The 24,513-nt window shown below is 36.7% G+C and overlaps 2 protein-coding genes across 2 annotated transcripts; both read right to left on the reverse strand.

Moving 5' to 3' along the window:
- Positions 1-5,922: 5,922 nt before the first annotated feature.
- Positions 5,923-7,200, reverse strand: LOC142172147 (putative pectinesterase/pectinesterase inhibitor 40). Its single transcript, XM_075235931.1, has 2 exons — positions 6,885-7,200; positions 5,923-6,614 (listed from the first exon to the last, which is right to left on the reverse strand). Exons 1-2 carry the CDS (start codon positions 7,198-7,200, stop codon positions 5,923-5,925), a joined length of 1,008 nt encoding a protein of 335 aa, XP_075092032.1.
- Positions 7,201-20,473: 13,273 nt separating this feature from the next.
- On the reverse strand, positions 20,474-21,331 carry LOC107820177 (putative pectinesterase 56). The gene is made up of 2 exons (XM_016646405.2): positions 21,106-21,331; positions 20,474-20,727 (listed from the first exon to the last, which is right to left on the reverse strand). Exons 1-2 carry the CDS (start codon positions 21,329-21,331, stop codon positions 20,474-20,476), a joined length of 480 nt encoding a protein of 159 aa, XP_016501891.2.
- Positions 21,332-24,513: the final 3,182 nt, after the last annotated feature.

Below are 24,513 nucleotides of genomic sequence, written 5' to 3' on the forward strand. Positions count from 1 at the left end.
AAATTCCAGTGTTCAAATTCGCATTTTTCGCATTGAACACTGAGGGGATTATATGAGAATATGGCAATAACAACTGCCACATCAACCAAGAACACGAAACCTAGAAATAAAGTTGTATCATTGGGACAGGGGACTGTGGTCAGCCTCGTAGAAACAAGTTGTACAAGTTAGCCACAAGTAATGAAAATTTCTTTTCAGCACAATGAATGCTTATGTACTTTTGAAAATGGAAGGAATAAAGTAAAGTCCTTTTATTTTTATCTTGTTTCTTGTCATATCGATGAATTAATTTTATCATTTGAACGTTAAACAAGTACTTCAAATGCTAGTGCCGTAATGATCAGGAGACGTCCTCTTCAAGAGCACCGTAAACATAAGAGGGCCCTCTCTTATGAAACCCTCACGTTAAAGGGTTGATTTCGGAAGAACTTATGCCCGGAATCCAAATATTATCGGGGGAAAATACACCCAAAGTCTCGCATATCTCGGCACGGAAAACTTGCGAGAATACCTAAACAAAAAGAACACAAAAAGAAAAACTTGTGCAATACATAAATAGAAAGTACGCAAAGAGAAAAACTTGCATGATGCTTAAACGAAAAAATGATTTTATTCACAATAAACATGCCAAACAGTACATGTACAAAGATATGGTAAAGAAAAGAAAGCAAAAACTAAGCTACTGCATCTTCGGAACCCAGGGAAAGAGAAGCATCTACACCCCAAGGAGAAGTGGATAGATCCGCCGCCGGCTCAATATCTTTGCCTTCGCCATTTTGGACTTCAGCATCATCAACTTCCGATTTTTTTTCAGTTTTTGAGAACTTGAAAAAGGTTTCAAAAGAGTCGGTAGCATCAGACCGAACTTGGAAACCCCTTCGGACAGTTGACTCCAGCTCATGGGCCTTAGTGATTTTGGCATCAAAGTCAATGATACCCATTTTGGCCTCTTCCAAGGTTTTTCTATTCATGCTATACATAGAATATGTTTTTTCAACAATGAGGCTCGACGCTGAAGCTCTTTCTTAAGCTGGTCAACCTCGGTTGAAAGATAATTCCTCTCTGACCTAATGGCTTGAAGGCTAGCATCGAGGTCGCAGATGAGAGAGTGAATAACTTTGTTATTCTCTATAGCTCTCTTATGCCTCTCTTCCAATCGGTCATACTTCTCCTCGGCAGTAGAAACTTCTTCAACTTTGGAGTTCAAATCTGCCTCCAAATTATTCAATCTTTCAGTAGAGGCACATTGTGATCGGATGCAACAAGAACAAGATTGTGGACTTCAACCCACTTGGCCCTAGCCTTTTCCAATTATACCCTTAATAGAGGAGCTTCTTGGCCAAGGGTCGCTACCTCTTGCTCACTTTGTTGCAACCGAGCCTCCAACTCAACGGCCTCAGTAGCTCGTGCTTCCAATTCTGAGAGGCAAGCAGCAGTCTGGTCTCGCGCAACCAATAGTTTATCCTGCTCGGAGGTGAGTTCCTCCTTATCTAGAATTAACCTTTGAAGGCCCTCGAAAGTAAGGAAGTTAGTCTGTAAAATGAAAATGCAAACTCAAAACCATGCTATAACAAAGATAGAAGAAACAACAGAGGAAATAAAGATCATACTGTCGCTGCGTTGCGCATGACATTATTCAACAAACACTCTCCCGAGAGAGTTTGTATTTTATTCCTATATTTTTCTGAAGTCAGAGGCTTCAGATAATTAGCAAGCTCCACCGGTTGGGACAGCAGATGGCATCCAGTAGAAATCGATAGGGTGACGCTCCTCCTCCTTTGGGGATCTTCGGAGGGGGCAGAATAATTATGCCCCAAATTCCTATGAACTGGGGACTGGGGAAGAGGAAGATCCTCCCTTGGGTAACTGCGACCGGTGGAGGTGATATAGCAGTTGCTGGTGGTGAAAGCAAGGTTGGCGATGAAGGAGATGAAGCTAATGGCGTTATAGATTGAGAAGTAGTTGCGGCAAATATAGTGCTGGTTATTGGTTGCTCATCAATCGAAAATGGTAGAGACCCAGTACCTAGCCTCATGGTACCGGGAACGATGACTAGAACTTGGAAGAGAGAGTTAGCATCTTCCACAATATCATATTCCCTCCAGAGCACCGGGGCGTCATCTTCGGTTGGCGTAACTAGCTCAACAGATTGAGCATTTTGTTGAGCTGGTGAAAGTCAAAATTTTCTATGTAGAGAAGCCCCATCATCACTGGATCCTCTATCATCGTCGATCAACATGGTGTCTATGACTGGCTCAGGCGCAACGCTAATCACCACAGCATCCGAAGAAGGCTCGGACGCAGCACTCTTCGCCTTTTTATTTTTTTTCCCGCCCGCTGAGGAACGTCACCTTTTTTTGTTGCTTGTTCTATGGCCGGGGACTCCGAGAAGAAGCCCATGCACCAGAAGCAGGTCTGGAGACACCTGTTCGGGTAAAAGCCTCATGCAGCAGTCTCGTTGCATCAGCAAGATCAGCCAAAACGTCCTCCTCGGGGACGACAACTGAGCCTTGGGGTAGCCTGAATTCAATAGGAGAGAAAGGTTAATCAATTATCCTATACGAATGGTAAAACTAAGATGAGTTTGACCTACCATAAATTTTGGCCTTCCATCCATATTTAAGAGTTCTTTCCACGTGCGGATCTCGGGCATAGTGACATCCAAAATCTTCTAGACCCATTGGTCCAAGCCTTCAACCGCGTAGGTGGTGTCCACCTGAAATAAGTGAAAGAAGAAGGATTAGTAATAGCATGGGGAGATCTTTAACTAGAAGAAAAGACAAACGGTGAACTTACAAGTACGGTTCCATAATTCCGGAATGGATGGAGTCGTGACCTGAATGATGTCCTTGGTGAAAACTCCAACGAACCGTTCCATCCACCCACAGTCGTTGTCATCATCCATGTTGGTTAGCAAAACATGGTAGCCATGTTTACTAAAATTTATCATTCCCTTGCGGAAAATCTTGGGGGAGTAAAGGTTCATTAATCGAGCCAAGAATAGCTCTTCTCCCGTCTCCTGGCACAGACGCCGAAGGCAAGTAATTATCCTCCACACATAAGGACTAACCTATTCCAGGCATACCTAGTAACATATGTAGAATTCCACGACAACAGAGTCAAGCTCCCCGCTCAAGGAGAACGGTCCCAAACTGAAGGGATACATGTAAAAATACGTGAAATCCTTCTTGATATGGTTATCCGCTCTGCCAGGTCAGGAGCTATGATGTTTAAATCATGGCAACGGCAATTTTTCTTCACAACAGGAACGCTAGAAAGACGGATGGAAGAAGGATACACGCCAACATCCCATGTGCGATGGTTAGTGGAAGGATACTTCTCTTCGAAGTCCTTAGTTGTGATAAGTTTTCTTAGAATAATGGTGCTCACCGTGGGAGGAGCAACATCATTAGCACTACCTTTGTTCTTTGAGGAACTAGGATTTCTGGAAGAAGAGGCCATTGTTAGCATAAGCGAGAAAAAAGCTTTTTCTGAAGAAGAAAATTAGAGAAAGTTGAGGACAAGTATGAGTTGAGTAAAGAGAGTTTGAGAGAGTTTGGATAATTATGAAGTGTAAATGAAAAAGTTAGATGCGTATAATTAAATAAATATGCGGCTAAAATCGTGACCATAATTACCTCGATAACCGACAAAAGTGTTGCCGAATCGTGGGATGACACATGTTCGGGGATTAAATACGGAGAGACGTGCGTCTAATCAATCGTCAAAAACTTTTCAGAGGGGGTCAGAGCAATTTTCACCAAAAAAGGTATCTTTACCAACTTCCCGGTGAGACAAGGTTATACCACCGGAAAGCAGGGGGACTATCTGTATAGGGTAAAATATGTTCATATTAAAGCATGAGAAAACAACACGTGGAGCCGAAGATAGAAGACGGTCTGGTCCGGAGGCAACAATCTCGAAAAGAATGGTATTCATAAAGGCGAATTAAATACTTGCCACCCGGTAGCATTTAATGGAGAATATTCTATAGTCTTAAGTACATGGTCTGTTACATAGAATATGGGATTTACTGCCTAACATTACACATTTTTCAATGGCCCTCATAATTTTTATTTAAGAGGGGCTTGATCCTAGGACCTTGTTTCCTAGGTGCAACTATAAATAGTGAGCTCTACAGCCATTGTAAAGGACATGAATTTTCTAACAAGCATACACTATACTTTGTTCAAAGCTCAATAATATTTTACTTTCTTGCTTATTTACATTATTATTTCTGCCTCCGAAATCTCTGCTCCCGGAATCAAGATTTCTACTGTCTTATCTCGATTTCAACACTAAGTATTACATTCTTGTCTAATTTATTTATCATTATAGGATCAAATTAATTCACTTATCTATAAACCACGTATAAATTCAACTGTACCGTTTTACAGGTAAACAATTTCTTTTCTTCTTTTTTTCTGAAAACATTCTTAGAAGAATTAGGAACACAAGATCATGTGAGGCCGTGACATTTCTCTGTATTTGAACCTTAACAAATTAGAGTTTCCTATCTCCTTATGAGCATGTTAATGTGTCCCACATTCAGGGGCAGATCCACGGTGTAAATTGTGGTTCACGTGAATCCGTGGTCCTCCGACGATATCAAATATATTATGTACACATAATTCGCGACAAATGACTTATTATTACTTGATGGCACCCATGGTCAAAAAAAGCAAAGTGGTTCACTAGTTTTGGCCCCTTATTTCTTGCTAACTTAAGGTCATGGGATCGAATCCCTTCAAAATTACTGCTTTAATTTCTTATTTTTAAGCCTTTCTTTTCCTTTTATTTGAAAGCAACACATCCTTTTATTTTAGTTTCCCTGAAGTATCAATGGTGCATCCATATTTTCGAAATCCTGGATCGGTCTCTGCCCACATTATTGAGAGAATAAATCCGTGTTCAAGATTTACCCAATGAGGGAATGAGATATTGTCTCATTATATAATCTTCGATAGTCATCGTTCATGCGCGGATCTATACACTAAATGTGGGTGCTTCAGCACCCATTAACTAAAAAGACAGGGTATGTATAGTTATATAGAAAATTTGAAGCTATTGATAGATTAAGCCAGGAAACACCCAGGAAAAAAAAGGTTGATGGGTGTTGTGGTCAAAGAAGGGTAATAGCAGCCTCAATTAAGTGAGGGTGCGGGAGCTTGAACCTCGCTCGTAACAGGCTAAATTTTACTTTCTTCCTTTTACCCCAAATTAGGTCTTTTTATTTTATCTGGTATTTACTTTTTTGACCAATACTACTATTTTATTTATTTTCTTTTCGGATTTATCCTGAATTTTGTTTTATCTTCCCCCTTTTTTCTTTTTCTGTTTTACCTAATAATTCTCTATAGCAAAGATTGAAAGAAACTCCAAAAAATGAACAATTCCTCTAGAGTGGCAAAATCCATCAAAAAAAAAAATCTCGCCAGTTATATTTTTTGTTATAGACGTCCAATATTAATATGAATTTTTTATTAACTTTTTTGACCGACATGTTCTCATAGTTGTGCACTTATACTATGTGATTGATAGTAACTGCACGTCAAAAAAAGTTAAGCACCCACGAATCCAAAATTCTGGATGCGCTACTGTGTCATCGCTTCATGAGTTAACTTTAAAAATTGACTTAGGCCAAATTTTGTGCAAGTGAAAATATCTCGTTATAGTGAAAGTTGAGTTCTACATCTTGTTAGACCTATTGAGTTGTCCAACTTGATTCTGTAGTGTGTTTGTCACCTAAAAGACATTGAATAGCATCTTGGAGAACAAATTGCTTTTAATTGTAATATGGCACCCTTTCTCGACTCATATGACATCAAATAGAGTTCAATATAATGGGAATCGAGAGATCTCAGGAGCATAAATAATACTTCAAAAAATCAAAAGCAAGCATGTTTAAACATTAATGAATTCCTAAACAGAATTCTCATCATCATTAAGATCTAGATAATATGGGATTATGTTGGGAATCCATTTATCACCTTGGAGGAAGTTGCGCACTGTGAATTTGGAGGCTTCTGTTTTATCGATGACTTTTGACCAATTTACCCTTCCTGTCGTATTAGACCCCGGTCCTCTGTTATCATACTCTGCAAAATATGTGTTTGCGACATCCGGTTTTTGAAGCCAGCCTTGGAGGTCTATGAAATCATCAATAAAACTTGACATAACTACTCCCCTTCCTTGGTTTTTCCATGGTCTGCCTAAGTAACTCTTCACTGCTGATTTTTTAAAATCTGGTGCAGGAGTTATTGTACAATTCTGAAGAATTAGCCCTGGATTCGTAGTTATACCGTCTAAACCTGGGGCAATTATTGTGACTTCTTGTCCTGGTACAGGTGTTCTAGCATAAACTACACTATTTTGAAAAATGGCTTGTCCATCACCAGAGATAAAATCTATTGTGCCATAAACTTCGCATTCTCTGAAAAATTGAGCCCCTACTTGCGCGAAAATGGTATCCTGGAAACTCACAAATCGACATTGATAATATGAAGCGAAACCATGAAAAGCTGCACTAGTCAATGCAGCAGATTGTCCAGCTCCTGCTCCAGCGGTATTTCTAATTGTCATCTTCATTCCAATGAAACCTTTTCCGTATACTCCTGTTCAATAAAATTTACTTATGTGACAATAGTTGAAGTCCATACGTTAAAACATTTTATTTCCCTTTTTTTTTTTCCTTTGATCAATATTATCTGTCTCCTAAGATTATTGTACAACCGTGACGATTAAAGTATTTGTCCAAACTACTATTTACCTCCTCTTCAACGTTCTTTTAGTTAACACTTCACTAATTAAAACAATAAGTGTATCTAAAAACGACTTGATTGGTGAGTACTTGATGTGACCGGTAATAGGGAGAGATAACATACCTAATGTTGCTGTACCAGCTACTGAGCTGCCGCTTTTATTTGATGAAATTATGGTGATTCCCATACCATCACCAACAAGGCATATGTTAGTTTTATTATTAGGAACAATGACATTTTCATTGTAAGGGCCTGCTTTGACATGTATAAAGTATAGTGTTGCACTCTGAGAAGGAGCTGCATTTATAGCATCAGTTATTGTTGTGAAGTTGCCTGTCCCATCTTGTGCAACTGTTGAATTGAAAATCATACAATTCCCTGCACTCCACCACATCATCAGCAATATTATTGTGAAAATTCCCTTTTCTTTGCCTTCCATCTGGATTTTTACTACATTAATACAATAAAATAAAATAAAACTTAATAGCCAAAAAGAAAATAACAAGAAACTACAAACTAAAGAATTGATAACATGTTTAATAAAGAAAGTTGCACTACAAAATGCTAACGGACTAATACATCTACATTACATCCCTGGGGTGCGGCCCTTATCGGACCCTATGTAAATACGGAATACTTTATGCACTGGGCTGCCCTAATACTCTAGTTGCATGACTAGAGTACTGAAACCATTAGCATCAACTTACCACGAATCACAAACTTCTGATAGAGGGTGGATGTGCTCAAGACACAAGTATAATTTAAAGATAAAACAAATAATGCAATGTGAACCAATAAATATAAATGTGATAAAGAAAAACTGATGAAACAGTTATTCATGAAATGTGAATCATAAATGTGTTCATTATATAGGGAGACAATGCCAATATAGATTATTAGCTCTGAATGGTTTTTTGGAATACAGATAAAACGGTATAATAGCATATTATCTTCACATTAAATTACTTACTTAGATGTGAAATTTGCTTCAGATTTAGTTACTATTTTCTATTTGGTATCTTCAACTGGTTTTATTTAATGTCATTTACCTAAAACAGCAAATTGGAAGAAGAAGAAATCTGGGTACAGCTTCCCAGGTAGAAGGGCGAAGAGCTAGGGGTCTAGATTGATTGAAGCCACGTGTCCGTATGAAAATTCAAAATTCAACGGCTTGATTGCATCTCTTCTCTCCACCTATGTAACAGTCATTCTCTCTTTTCAAACAAATTAAGAACAAAGATACAGAAATAAAAAACATACGCTCACTTGTTCAGCCTTGGACGCTCTTCCATTTTTGTCACTAGCTTGACTTAGGATATTGTTTTGCTTTTTCCAGAGAGCAATTTAGTTGAAATACACCCAATCTTTTCCTTCTCTTCGTTTTCAATGGCGAGACACACCTCATTTCTAATGGTATGGAACAGGCGCAGATGTTGTAGAGGAAAAGAGTTATGAAGAAAAAGAATTAATGCTTACATGGATGGAGGAGAAGAGATGCAATCTAAACCGTGGCTGCTGGAGTAGAAAATCTACATTTAATTTTGTCTTGGCACCTACCATATGTTATCTCATGTTGATAAGATAAAAGTAACTTGGAATATATGTCCAGGTTTGTGTTCTCTTCTCAGTCTCAATGCAATGTTGTATTGACCTCTTCATTCTCCATATGCAACTCAAGGAAATGTTGTATGTGCCGTTGGCGTGTCCTTATCCTCCTTCAATTTCGAACTATCCTAATACGTACTGTCCCGCCGTCCTCAGTCTTCTCAGTTCCATTCTACTCTTGTATTCACATTGGTGCTGAATGTGGTAACTTATTTTTTTGGAGTATATGATTTTGAAACGTCCTTATCTTTTAGTTCCTTATAAGCTAGTATTCTTGATTGAGTTAGACTTAATATTCATTTTCTTATCTATCGTTTACCACCCCAATACACTACATCTGAATTCTGATGTTACAATACACTACATTAGTTTACTATAATTAAATAACAGAATAATTTAAGAATGTATATTACTAACTAATTATACTTAATTAAGTGATAACAATATATGTGATGACACATACGAAAATTGGATAAAAGGCTGCCTATTTCCACAGCTGGGGATATCAGGCACACTGGAATTTTTTAAAAGGAAGCATTGGGGAAGGTTTAACAAAGAAATAGTGGTAGCTCTATACAGTTCAATGGTATATCGTACATGGAAGGCTCGAAATTAGAAGCTTTTCAAGGGAGTTGTTGTACATAAGAGTTTTGTATACATACAGATACAACAGGAAATTAGAATTAGAATAGATGTGATGCAATCCTCCAAGAGAGCTCGTAGGTGTTCTCGGCTGATTAACAATTTATGTAACTTGTGTTTTCTTTGTTGTTGGAGGCCTTGACACTCGCAATACCCTTCCTGGATAGGTGGTAGTGTGGTTAAGGTGCTCTTTAGGTATATTATGTTTTGCTTGTTATGGTAATCATTCACAGCTTATTACCAAAAAAAAAAAATTATTTTGTTTGAGACAATTCATTCTTGCATATATAATTTTTACTTAAACTTTTGCTAACTTAACCATGGCATTCTTTGTTTTCGACATTTCTTGAATGTTTTAACTTTAACTTCAATACCACACAAGAGAGCGGGCGATTTGTGTGGTACCCAAGTTTTCTCCTAAACTGATTATAGAAGGACCGGGTTCTTCTATGTGTTCCTTAACCTACTATTGCTGAAATAGTAAATGCGGAAAGTAAAGAACACAAGTATTTTACGTGAAAAACACCTGGCTCAAAAGGTGAAAAAAACACGACCTACTTCTCAGTAGTATATTCTCAAACTCTCCACTAAATCACTGAGCCAAAAACTGTATTTACAAAATACTTTTGTAAACCTAGGATTAACTCTAATCCCATTGTGGCAATCAGCCTCTAACTGCTGTGCCAACTTCAAGTTAACTGTAACTTGAATACTCTGAGTACCTATTACAATTGCCTCTAGATAAAGCTGAAAGGTACAATATGAACACATACTACAATTGAACTAGAATAAATGACATACACTTGGAACTGATTCTTCTATCTGGTTCATGTAGCTTCAGGTTTGCACAGTTGAATCACACACGAATTGCTTGCAAAATGCCTTGCTATTTTGCTCTCAATTCACGTTTAACTTCTGCTTTTGTGTGTACCTGTAGAATGAGAACATCCTGCAATATATAGAGTTAGTAGATGATGAAATAACTAGAGTTCTAATACTACTCTTCCTTGGTGGAAGAGTTCTAGTTGATCTCAACTTCTAACTCCTTTCGTATCTTGGATAGTGTTCTCTTTGATTAAGTAGTCCTTCTCCTTATCAATTATGCAACCTTTTCGATCAGGAGATATCAATTATACTAAGTTAAGATTATCTCCTTCTCGTACATCCCACATGCTCGAATCTGCCCGTGTCTATACACACAAGGGATGGACCTGGTTCATGCCTGAGCTTCCTTTGTCAATCTTCAAAATAAACTTTCACTTGGGCCAACAAATTACCCCTTTTTGATGATGACAAACTCTGTGCTTTTTCATAAGCTTAGGCCCTGTTTCAACTTAGCTCAACATAAGCACAATGTTAGAAATATTTTCCCTTTGTATCACCTATCATCAAGGACCATGCTCATCAGGTTATAAATATCATTGTTCAAAGTGTAAAGCACAACTTTTTTCCCCCTTTTGACATCGAAAAGTTGCATAAATAAATAAGATCACCAGATTTTAAAACTTACTCATGGCCACTGGGCTACTTCAAATGCAATCATGGGTTAATCATAATAGATCAAGATAAGAATTTTAACCATCAAAGAAATATAAACAAATAGTTAGAGCAAAAGACAGTGAATTTCTTTGATGATTGATAAGATCCTACCACAAAGCATAAGAAGAAATAAAATACTGAAAACATGAGCAAAAGAAACAAAAAATCCCAAACCGGGTCACTGGTTGATCTACATTAGGCTAGGAGGCTTAAGACTGGGAAGAACTAGGTGCTTGGTTTTTGGCTTGGAGGAGCTTAAGAATGCCATCATTCTTCTCCTTTTCTCTTGCCAGCTCAGTTCTGAGAGCATCTCTCTCAATCTCCACCTATGCCAACCTCTTCTTCAGCCTCTTAATCTCAGCATTCTTAGCCCCACTTTCTTGCACCAAGGCTCACACCTTGCTATTCACTGGTACCTTCTTGGATGAACCAGGTTCTTTAGGAGTGGCATGGACTTCATAGTCACAAGCAATCAGAGTATTTGCCCCAAAATAATCCTTGCTTGTACCAACCTCCCAATTCTTCATAGGTACCTTGAAATGTGCAAGCACAGCTGTGAGAATGAAGCCATAGGGAATGGCATGAGTCTTGGTGCCATTTAGAACCCTATCAAGAAGCTGGATTATAAATCTATGCCAATTAATCTGCCTCCCACTGTCTAAACACTCCATAAGGACCAAGTCCATGAAGTTTGCAATGTGCCTCCTTTCTTGCCTTGGCAGAATACATTTGTTGATAAATTCGAACAACACCTTGTGGGGTGACTGCATCTCACTCTTGTACACAGCCTTGGGCTCAACTTCCTCCTCATTGTCACTGAATTTTCTAGTAATGGTAAGGGCAGTAGGAAGATTTTCTAGGCTTGGCTACTTAAGCTTTGTATAGTCATTGTACCCCTCAGCAAGTACACCCAGAATTTATCCCAACTTCTTCACAACGAAGGAGACTTGCACTCCTTTCACTATACTGGTAACCCTTCCATCTTTCACCTCACCAATTGCCATAAACTCAACAATTTCATTCCTGGACAACTTGCTAGCCATATGAAGGACCATGTCCTTCCAGCCTTGCAATTCCAACTTTTCCAAAAGCAATACCATTTCTTGCTCTTCCAAGTCCCTGAGGAGTTTGTCCTTTAAAATTGTCCTCTTGCCAAACTTGGCCATCTTGTCTTTCTCGGTGTCAGAATCATCTTCTTCCTCTCCACTCCATTCTTTTTCCTCAACAATTTTCACTTGTTTTGACTTCACAACAAACCTTGTTCTTTTTGCCAAGGTGGATGGTTCAGCAGACTTTGACTCTGAAACAGACTTCTTAGTGGAAGTCTTGGCTTTCTTGGCTTTGGGAGTCAGAACCTCCACTTCTTCAGTCTCTTCTTCATCTCGAAAGACCGGGTCCATCTCGTCAATATCAACAGCCTCAACATGCGCATCCATCTTCTTCTTTCCCTTAGCAACTGCTTTTTTTTACTTTCTTCTAAGGCTTTCTGTAGTTCTGCCTTATTCTGCTTTAGCTGGCTTTTAGTGGCTCTTCCTCTTGTGGGAGGAATTTCAACAGTAACAGAAGGGGCAACCTTCCTTTTCTTGTTAGCCCTAGCAGTGCCCGAGGTTTTAGCCTTTGAACTTCCTTTTTCTTTGGATTATAACTCTCAGTTACTCTTTTCAGTAAGTCTGCGAGGGTTTCCTGTTCAGATGAAACAGGTTCATCTCTATTTTTCCCAAGTTGAACTAGCCCTTCAGCAGCTTCACCAGACCCACTTTCCCCTATTTTCTTTACACTCTCCTCTACTCCAGCAGATATTTCTCCCCAAATAACCATTGCACCTGTGTCTTAGGTTAAACTAACAAGAGTGGGTGAAGAATCAACCATTCTTTTACCCTTTCCCCTCACACCACTCCTAACTTCCTTGCTCTCTTTTTCTTTATCCTTTTTATTTTTACCACCAACTTCTCCAGACTTTGTAGTTTCAACACCTGCTATAAACCCTACCAGCACTAACCTATTCTCTAAATTTGTAGAAACTTCAGAAATTGTCTTAGTAGTAACTTCAGGGCTAGAAGATACCTGTTCAGTTTCGGAAGAAACAGTTTCTTCCCCTTCAGTAGCAGATTTGAATGATTCATTATATTTCTGAGGTTCTTCCTCCCTACTCGCTTTCAGTTATTCATTAATTTTCTGAATCTGTTCTCCACTAGCAACAACCTTGCGAGCCATCATTTTTACTCTTTTCTTAGAGGTTGAGGTGTTGTAAGGAGTGATAGTGGGTGTGGAAGTGGTTTTTTGTGGTGGTGATGAAGGTTTTTCAGGAGTGTTAGCCATTTCTATGCTTGGGTATGGGAGAGAAGAAAATTAGATTGTGTTTGGAAGATGAAAGAAGATGGAGAGTATTTGACGGCTTGAAAAAGATGGAGTGAAGAAAGTAATAATGCTGATCAATTTAAAGAGAGGTAATTAATGGGTAAGGACAGCTTTTCAGACTTGTAGAAGTCTAATCAAACTGAATTTCAGTTTTGAACCGACGTTGGAGTCTATTCCTAGAATCTAGGTAATTCAATTCGGTTAGGAGTCTTTTGAACGGAATTGGTTTACTTGTAACGGATAAGTCCAAAAGAGTTTGGAATTAAGTAGGACTCTGCTCATGATCCAAATATTATTATTTCAAATTATGCAGAGTGTAGAAAACATACCGAGTAATCTTGATGAACCAGGTTCTTCACTGAAAATTTTCTTATGCAAGTCTAAATTTTCCAAAATAGAAAAAATATCATTAGAGATTAATGAATTATTTTAGCATATGGCAAAAGAGTATACTATTAAAAGTATGAGACTGAGCAAAATCTAATCTAATTATATTCAAAATTTATAGATTTTCTAACCAACACTCTTCTTTTTTTCTATTATTATTTTTTTTCGTTGTGAATTTTTGAACTGGTCCTTTTAGGTGATCTTAATCATCCCTAATTCTAACTTGTTCCTTTCAAATTGATCTCTACTTAGGGCTTTTGTGAAGATGTCAGCTATTTGCTTGTCAGTAGCACAAAATTTCACAGTTATCAAACCCTTTTCATAGTTATCCCTCAAAAAGTGATGCCTAACATCTATGTGCTTAGTTTTCTTGTGATGAACAGGGTTCTTAGTCATACTAATTGCACTAGTGTTATCACAAAAAATGGGGATACAACTAACATCAATTCCAAAGTCCATTAATTGCTATTTGATCCACAATAATTTAGCACAACATGAAGCAGCATCAATATACTCAGCTTCAGTAGTAGATAAGGCCACTGAATTTTACTTTTTGGTAGCCCAAGACACAAGACATGAGCCAAGAAAGTGTGTCATGCCTGAGGTGTTCTTTCTATCCACAAGAAAACCTGCATAATCAGCATCAGCATATCCCATTAGATTGAAATTACTACCTTTTGGATACTATAGACAGAGATCAGTGGTTCCTTTTAGATATCTCAAAATTCTCTTGACAGCAGTCAAGTGAGACTCCTTTGGATTTGCCTGAAATCTTGCACAAAGGCCTACACTGAAAACAATGTCAGGTCTACTAGCAGTGAGATAAAACAATGAGCCAATCATTCCCCTATACAACTTCTGATCAACAGATGAACCGGATTTATCTATATCCAACTTTGTAGCTGTTGCAATAGGAGTGTCAATTTCTTTGGTATCTTCCATTTTAAGCCTTTTAAGCAACTCTTTAACATACTTTTGTTGATGGATCATAGTTCCATTTGAATTTTGTTTAATTTGTAAGCCTAAAAAGAAATTAAGCTCACCCATGATGCTCATTTCAAATTCACTCCCCATTAGTTTAGAAAATTCTTTACTTAACTTATCAGTAGTTTCTCCAAAGATTATATCATCAACATATATCTGAACTACCAAGAGATCTTTACCTTTTTCTTTCAAGAATAAAGTATTATCAATTTTACCTCTCTTGTAGTCATGCTCAAGCAACAACTTTGATAATCTTTCAGACCATGCTCTTGGAGCCTGCTTGATCCCATAAAGTGCTTTGTCAAGTTTGTACACATGATCATGACTCTCCTTACTTTCAAACCCAGGAGGTTGCTTGACAGGCACTTCTTCTTTTAGATAGCCATTGAGGAAGGCACTCTTGACATCCATCTGGTGAAGGGTGAATTCCATGTAAGCAGCAAAGGCTATGAGGAGTCTTATTGCTTCCAACCTTGCAACTGGAGCAAAGGTTTCATCATAGTTTATGCCCTCCTCTTGGCTATATCCTTGAACCACCAATCTTGCCTTGTTCCTTGCAACTGTTCCATCTTCATCAAGTTTGTTTCTGAAGACCCATTTTGTGCCAGTTACTGATCTGACCTTAGGTCTTGGTACCAGATACCAAACTTGACTCCTTTGGTTGAGTTCATCTTGCATTGCATTTACCTAGTCTGCATCGTGCAAAGCCTCAGCAATATTTTTAGGTTCACTAAGAGATAAGAAGGCATCAAAAGCACAAATATTTTTTAAAGAAGATCTGGTTTTGATTCCAAAGGTTGGATCAGTGATTATGTTCTCAATTGGATGAGAACATTGATACTTGTAAGATTTTACAACTAACTGGTTTCCCCTTGATGTTCCTTCAATGCTTTGTTGTTGTGGAACATGTTCATGGACAGGTACCCTTGAGGTTTGAGAATCATTTCCTCTTTATTCTATTCCCCCTGTCATGTTGCCCTGGGTGGAAGAACCAGTTCCATCACCTGTTCCTTCCTCTAGTGCAGCTTCAGTCTGGGTTGTGGTTTCATTTGAGTTTCTTACCAGCCCAATTATTTTATCATCATGTTCCTGCCTCTCAGAAAGAATGTTAGTTTCATCAAAAACCACATGAACACTTTCTTCTACACACATATTTCTTTTGTTATAGACCTTATAAGCTTTGCTATGTGAAGAATATCCCAAGAATACTTCCTCATCACTTCTGGGATCAAACTTACCTAGGGAGTCTTTACCGTTGTTGTGCACAAAGCACTTGCATCCAAATACCCTAAGATGGGATATGTTTGGTTTTCTCCCTTTAAGTAACTCATAAGGAGTCTTCTCTATAAGAGGTCTAGTCATGCACCTGTTTATGATGTAGCATGCAGTATTTACAGCTTCTACCCATAAGATATGGGGTAGTTTACTAGAAAGAAGCATAGTCCTAGCCATATCTTCAAGTGTCCTATTCTTTCTTTCAACTACTCCATTTTGTTGTGGAGTCCTAGGAGCAGAAAAATTATGATTTATGCCATGCTCATCACAAAATTCAGCAAATTTAGCATTTTCAAATTCAGTGCCATGATCAGACCTAATTGATGCAAGTTGATTACCTAGTTGTTTCTGAGTTTTCTAACAAAAGAAGTGAACATGTCAAATGCTTCATCTTTAGATGTTAAAAACAATGTCCAAGTTAACCTAGAGTAATCATCAACAAGCACCATCACATATCTTTAACCACATCTGCTTAATGTTCTCATTGGACCACAGAGATCCATATGGACCAGTTCCATCGTCCTGGTGGTGCTTACCACTTTCTTGCATTTAAAAGAGGATCTTACCTGCTTCCCCTATGCACAAGCCTCACAAACGTTGTCTTCCTTGAACTTGATGTTAGGCAACCCTATCACCAGGTCCTTGGAGACTAATTTGTTGAGTTGACTCAGACTGGCATGTCCAAGTCTCTTGTGCCAAAGGAGGGGATCATTATCCAACATACTTAAGCAAGTGAGTTCATTTTCTGAAAGTGTAGACAGATCTACAATATATATATTGTTTACTCTTTTTTCCTGCAAAACAATCGTGTCAGTGGTAGGATTAATCACAAAATATTTGGTAGAGATGAATGCTACCAAGTTAACTCTATCACACAGTTGTGATACACTGATTAGACTATATTTTAAGTTATCTATTAAGTAGACATTCTCAATAAAGTGAGAATTAGTCTTACTTACCTTTCCAACCCCAATGATCTCACCTTTCTTCCCATTTCCAAAGGAGACATTACCTCCTTTGAGGTCTTTAAGTGAAAGGAACTGGTTCTTGTTTCCTGTCATGTGCTTTAAGCAGCCACTATCCATGTACCATATTTGGTTTCTCCCCTTCACTTGGACCTACAAAAAAAAATCAGGGGTTATTCTTAGGAACCCAAACTATTTTGGGTCCCTTTCTATAGGCAAAGGGATGAATCAGATTCTTTTTAGCCCAACTTGGTAGCCTATTCTTCCCTTGAACAAATTCTTTGTTCTTTTGGCTTGCCTTTTCTTTTGTATTGTATTCACTTTTATAGTGACCTATTTTACCACAGTGAGTACAAATCTTGTGCTCAGAAAGTGTAAGGTACTTGCTTTTGGGATCCCATTTAGGTTGCATATTCCCAAAGCCAAGTCCTTTTCGATTGCTACTATGATGTTCCTGTAGCCATGAAAGTGCATTGGATGACCTGTTCCATTTACAAGTTCTGTCTAGTTCATGCTTGACTTTGCCTAGATCCTCTTTCAAAATTCTAACCTGCTCATCCTTCTTATACAACTCATCTTTTAGTTTACTTACATTTTCTTCTAGAGTGAGTTGTGTACAATCAGTTGTCTTCTTACTTATTCCTAATTTCAGTTTTAGATTTTCATATCTAAGTTCTAGGACATTTGATTCAAATACATGAACCTGGTTCTTTAATGCAGTATTTTCACTTATAGTCTCACTAACTCTAAGTTCCAGGTTCTTACACTTTGCTTTCAAAATCACACATTCCTTAGACAGCTATTCATTTTCATTGTTTACATCCTCAGATTCATCAATGAAATCTAGAAGTAATTCAGATAGCCTTTCTTTAGACAAAAATTTAATCTTGTCTTTGAGATGAATTACACTTAACTCAGATTTCTCATCAGATTCTCCAATGGCCATAAGTGCTTGTTCATATCCATCTTCATCATCTGAGCTTTCATCTAAGCTTTCTCCCCAAGCAGCAATCATAGCCTTTGTTGATCATTTGTTCTTCTTGGGTTGAACCTATTCCTTCTTCCTTTTTCTTCGTTCAGCTCTTTCCTTCTTCCATTCAATTTCCCATTGAGGGAAGTTCTTGATGTGGTGATCAGTCTTACCACACTTGTAGCTTCCCTCATTGGTTTGCCTTTCAGGGGCCTTTGGTTTGATGTAGCTTCCACTTCTTAAAGGACCCTTTCCTCTCTTTAGGTACTTCTTGAAGTCCTTTGTGATCATAGTCATTTCATCATCTTCTAGATCAGAACCTTCAGTGATTCTGAGTGCCAGGTTCCTTTCCTTCTTGGGTACATCCATCTTCATGGTTTGCCTTCTAAGTTCATAAGTAGTGAGATTTCCAATTAGCTCATCCAACTTAAGAGTGACAATGTTCTTTGATTCCTGAATGGTACTGGTTTTGCTCTCCCAAGTAACTGGCAGAACCCTTGTCAAAATCTTCTCAACTCTATTTTCTTCAGAAATAATCCTTCCAAGAAACTTAAGTTCATTTGTCAGTGTGGTGAACCTTGTATACATCTCTTAGATGGTTTCCCCTTCCTTCATGGTGAAATTCTCATATTGAGAATATAGTAGTATTCCTCTGAACCTCTTCACTTGAGGTGTTCCTTCATGCGCCACTTGCAAAGTGTCCCAGATTTTTTTAGCAGTGGTACAGCTTTGGATTCTACTGTACTCATCTGGACCGAGTCCACAAACAAGTCATTTTTTGACTTTAGCATTCTTCTCCTATTTCCTCAAGTCGTCAGCAGTGCAGTCAGCTCTTGCCTTTGCCACCTCTTCTCCTTCGGCATTTATCTTTATGGTAGCTAGTGGGTCATCTGTGACAATATTCCATAGCTCATAGTCTTCTCCTATGATGTGATCTCTCATCCTGTTTTTTCACCAAGAGTAATATTGGCCGTTGAAGAGTGGTGGCCTAGCAGTGGATTGCCCTTCCCCGTTTTCAGGTAGTGCACTCATCTTGATCTTCTCCTAAGGTGTTAGCCTCTTCAAGGATAACCTGCTCTGATACCAATTGATGTTTTAACTTCAATACCATACAAGAGGGGGGTGATTTGTGTGGTACCCAATATTTCTCTTAAACTGATTATAGATGGATCGGGTTCTTCTATGTGTTCCTTAACCTACTATTGCTAAAATAATAAATGTGAAAAGTAAAGGACACAAGTATTTTACGTGAAAAACACCTGGCTCAAAAGGTGAAAAAAACACGACCTACTTCTCAGTAGTATTTTTCCAAACTTTCCACCAAATCACTGAGCCAAAAACTACATTTACAAAACACTTTTGTAAACCTAGGATTAACTCTAATCCCGTTGTGGCAACCAGCCTCTAACTACTGCGACAACTTCAAGTTAACTCTAACTTGAATACTCTAAGTATATATTACAATTGCCTCAAGATAAAACTGAAAGGTACAATATGAAAACACCTACTACAATTGAATTATAATAAATGACACACACTTGGAACTGATTATTCTATCTGGTTCATGTAGCTTCAGATTTGCACACTTAAATCACACACGAATTGCTTGCAAAATGCCTTGTTATTTTGCTCTCAATTCACGTTTAACTTCTGCTTTTGTGCGTACCTATAGAATGAGAATATCCTACAATATATAGAGTTAGTAGATGATGAAATAACTAGAATTCTAATGCTACTCTTCCTTGGTGGAAGAGTTCTAGTTGATCTCAACTTCTAACTCCTTTCTTATCTTGGATAGTGTTCTCTTTGATTAAGGAGTCCTTTTCCTTATCAATTATGTAACCTGTTCGATCAGGAGATATCAATTATACCAAGTTAAGCTTATCTCCTTCTCATGCATCCCATATGCTCGAATCTGCCCGTGTCTATGCACACAAGGGATGAACTTGGTTCATGACTGAGTTTCCTTTGTCAATCTTCAAAACAAACCTTCACTTGGGCCAACATTTCTATATTCTGAAATAGTTCGCAATTCATTATTTATTTTTCAAGTACGAGATAAAGTTCTTTCATTTTGCTTCTGGGCTCAATGTAAATACGATAACATGACATACCTTTGTAAATAGTTGTAAGAAAACAAATACTATCTAATATTAAATTAATACACTTTAAAATATAGAGCTATTACCTTAGCTTATGACTAATATTTCTCTTTTAGTTAAAATTGTTACTAACTTAACCATGATTGATTCAAGACATTTTATGCACGGTATGAAATAAAGCTCTTTCATTTACTTTTGGGATCAATATTAATATGACAACATGCCATATCAATTGTAAATTGTAAGATATTAAATTTCAAATAAAAATAATGCATTTCCTAAAATATAGAGCTATGATTCATAATCAATGAATGTAAAACATTACCTTAGCTTAAGACTAATATTTCTCTTTTAGCTAAAATTTTGTTAATTCCTATACAGAATCCTCGTCCTTTTGTTTAGAAAAAGAACTTTTTATTATATATTGGGGTAGGGGAAGGAGAAGGAGAAGTGAGAGAGGGGATTATAAGATGAGGAATCGAACCCCCGTCGTCAAGATCTAGATAGTGTGGTATTATGCAGGGGATCCATTTATCACCTTGGATAAAGTTCCGTACTGTGAATTTGGAAACTAATTCTCTGTCATTAATGGCGTTTAACCAATTTACCCTACCTATCGAATTGGCCCTCCTCTATTATTGTACTATGGAAAATATACGGTTGTACTGTCCCATTGTAGCCAACCTTGTGGGTCTATGAAATCATCGATAAAACTTGACATGATTATCGTTGTTGAATGATCTTTCCATGGTCTACCTAAGTAACTTGTCACCTCCTCGGAATAGGGGTGACAATTTGAGCTCAAACCCATATAACATGCTCAACCCGATCAGAGATTAATGAGCTGGGTTACAAACATTTTAGCTCATGAGTTTATAGCCCATCTTAGCCAAGTACACTTTGTTGAAAATAGGCTTGGCCATCACCAAAGATGAAATCTATGGTGCCAGAAACTTCACATTCTTTGAAAAATTGCACTCCATATTTCGAAAAAACTGTGTCCTGAAAACCTTCGAAACGACACTGATAAAATGTTACGAAACTAGCTCCACGAGTCAAGGCGGCCGCTTGTCCAGCTCCTGCTCCAGCACTATTTCTAATAGTCATGTTCATTCCGATGAAACCATCGCCGTAAACTCCTGTACGATAAAATTTGCTAATGTAATGACTTCAATTTATTAAATAATTGAAGCGCATAAGCTAAACAATATCTATTATTTTTTATAATCGTAGTGTTTGGGCTAGCTTGCACGAATTTGCCTATTCTATTTCGTACTAGCTACTTATCCTACTGTTAATTGTGCCGACCAAAGTTTAAAAGGTGTGAAGAAATCACCTAGTGCTACTTTTTTTTTTTAATCTTTCGTCTCTAATTGAATTTGAACTCTGATTTTACATGGTTTTCACTCACTTTATAGATCGCTAAGCTATACTCTAAGGTGCTTTTCCTTTTTTCTTTTTGTTTTGGATAGTTATAGTAAAAATGATCCAAGTTGTAATGCGGAGAGGTTACTCACCTAATGTGGCAGTGTCATTTGTTCCGAGACCCATACTGGCACTTGTATTTGCTGAAAGTATTGTAATTCCCATACCATCACCAATAAGTGCTATATTAGTTTTATCTTGACCAACAATGACGTTATCACTGTAATTTGCTGCTTTGACGTGTATAAAGAATGGTGTTGCACTCCCAGAAGGAGCTGCATCTAGCATCAGTAATTGTTGTGAAGTTGCCTGTCCCATCTTGTGCAACTGTAAAATGGAAACTCACACAGCTCTCTGCACTCCAACACCACATCAGCATAATTATGAAAATTCCCAGTTCTTTGCCTTCCAGTTTAGATTTTCTTGGTTTTCCCTTTTCTTTTCTTGTGTTGTGAGGCTTCGCTGTAAATTATAATCTTTCAATAAAAACCACAAAGTAACATTAGATCTTGAAAAATGATTATTGAAATTTAGATGTAACGGTATAAAAGCATATTAGGTTCTACATTAAATTAGCTACTTAGATGTCAAAATTACGTCAGATTTTGTTACCGTTTTCTATTTCTTTATTTACTTAAATTGATTCTATTTAATGTTATTGTTTAGTGGCTATTAATTTCCTATAGTAACCATATACATAATTACTTTCTGTAGCTACTATTCATTTGTTTCGGTAGTGTATCCGCATTGTTGTATTCATGAATACAGCAGCAAAAAGAGCCTAAAATCAAGGCAGTCCAGCTGTACGTGCATGTATTCACATGTATTCGCGTCATGTATTCATGAATACAATAACGGCAATCACCTTAAAAATAGGTATGTCCAGCTGTCTAATAATGGAAATAATATCAATTAGTGTGATACACTCCTAATATAACTCAACAAAATCAATTCTAACATGCCTCATTATCAACCTAATTAATTAGAATGATTTTTCAATTGTATATAACTATTGTATTTAACTTTTATTTAGTGTGTTTCAATTTTATTTTTTTTACTGATGCATTCATTAGATTCAATATTTGTATTTACTGTATTCGCTATTTTATAGTCTATTCAAATGTATTTGTATTAACAGTATTTTAGTTATTCATAATACATGTTATTACTATTGTATTCAGTATATTTCATTGATTGTATTCACTGTATTTCTATTTGTATTCAGTGTATTTTACTATATTATAAAAATAAGTGTATTCACTGTTTATATTCTGTTCTATTTTAATATTTATATTCAGTGTATTTCAATATTTATATCATGTATTCATGCATATTGTATGTACAGTATATATGAAAACGAATGTATTCGCCTGTATTAAAAAATATAGATCTTCAAAACACATAAATACATGCAAAAAAAATTATTTATGTAAAAATACAATGTATTTTAGAGAATTTGTACGGAATACAATGTATTTGTATCATTGTATGTGACTAAATAGTAAAGAAGAGAAGAAAGTTCGTCGGAGATGGCGTATTTCGACCAAGAAGAGAAGAAAGTTCGTCGGATCCGTACAACAAATTTATGATAAGAGTTCATCACATTGCTCCTTTACATTCGAAAAATTTACTCTTTTCTGTTTCCTGGCTGCCTTCTACTCTATTCTAATGTCTCGTCGGCCATCAATACTAAGGCGTGTATCTTGAGATACTCGAAGAGAGAGAGATTCTTCTTTCTCGTCCGCCATCAATACTAGGGCTTGAGCTGCTCGAAGAGAAAGAGAGAAAGAAGAAAAAATCTTAGAGAAAATCTTGTGTTAATTGAAAGAAAGGGAGAGGAAATACATAAATAGCGCATTTCATGCCTCAATGATAGTATATACCATAAATACCTATTTTGTTATAAAATATAAAATATAGCTATAGAAAATAATATTTTTAAATATTTTTAATTTATAATAAATAGGTTGTATACCTTTGCAGGATGTATAATTTCCTTCATTTAACTCAAAATCCTAGAAGGACCATGGGCTGGTGCCGTGATAGAAAAGGAGTTTTACACAGATAGGCTATTAAATTCTCTAAATTAATTCTTCCAGAAAAAACCATGAAAGAGCACTTTTCTCTTTGCGAAGACTTGGGCTTGGGCTGCTTGGGCTTGTAGATTGTTTGATGTTGGTATGCGTCATATGGTGGTTACCATAAAAGAAGAATAAATGGAAATGTGGATTGCCATGGTCCTTTGCGCTTACTGAAGAGGAAAATGCCCGGGCCAAATTTTGTTCTTTTTGACTTTTTGATTTTTTTACAGAAATATTTATTTAATTATTAGAAAAGAGGGAAATCTTGAAATAATAAATAAGTTAAAAATATACTGTGATATGACTAAACTAGACAAAAGAAAGATGATATATAATATTCACTTATCTATGCTAATTAGAAAAATAATGTTGTTTAGTTTTACTATAAATTTATAAAATCAGGATTATGGGTTACAACTTACATATTTAGCCAAAAGCATCTCAATTTTTAGATGGGTTGAATTCCAACGGATCAAAATGAGCTAAATTAACCTGCCCAAACTTAATAAAAATTATAAGAATTACGAACAAAAACATTATTTTTTTGAAAGTTTAAGTATTGATGTCACTGACGGGTATATAATTTTCGGTAGAAACCAAATCAACTCCCTGTTCCCTATTGTTAGTATTTTACGCCAAAGCAAATTTATTCATTATGATATGGTGATGACATTATACAATTAGATTAGGATTTGGTTTTAAACATATGTTTCCGTAGCTCATAAATAAGTCAATAATCCGACACTTTTGCTTTCTGTTAACGGTTCAATTTTAGAAAAGTTACTGTTAAAGTCCGAAAAGTGTACCAAATTCAATCGAAAAACAATGTAAATAAACACGCCTAAACTGCAGCCAGATTGAGTAATAACTAAATTGATTGATTTGCAATTTTTCACGACAAAGGGAGTGATTTTGCGATGTTTCACGACAAATTGAGGGACCTACGAAAATTCATAAGAGTTATATGAGGTGCAGTGCCTGTCAATAGCGTTTCATTTGGGTGGATTTTGCATAGATCTATGTTTATGACAGCCAAATTAAAATGTTTAGTAATTGATATTGCACTAGTTTAGTAAAGCACATGTTAATTAGTTGAGTTGTGTCATTTGAATGTTCACAAGGGGAACGATTTTGGAAATTGCTAGGCCAAAGGTCTATAGTGGTTCATTTAAAAGCTATTTTTATTATATTTAATTATTATATTAATATCATAGCTAATTAAAATAAAACCCGCTTGTCAAAAGTTAGATTCTCTATATAATGTATCTTTAACCAAAAAAGAAAAAGGAAACCATAAAAAATAAGATGATTTTATCCAAGTAAATTCAATAAACTGAATGTCAGTCATAGAAAATTAAAGAAAAGAATATGTGCATATCTATAAGACTAGACAAATTCTAGTATTTAAATTCGAAAGTA

The sequence above is a fragment of the Nicotiana tabacum genome, chromosome 17, assembly GCF_000715075.1.
Source record: "Nicotiana tabacum cultivar K326 chromosome 17, ASM71507v2, whole genome shotgun sequence".
NCBI lineage: Eukaryota > Viridiplantae > Streptophyta > Magnoliopsida > Solanales > Solanaceae > Nicotiana > Nicotiana tabacum.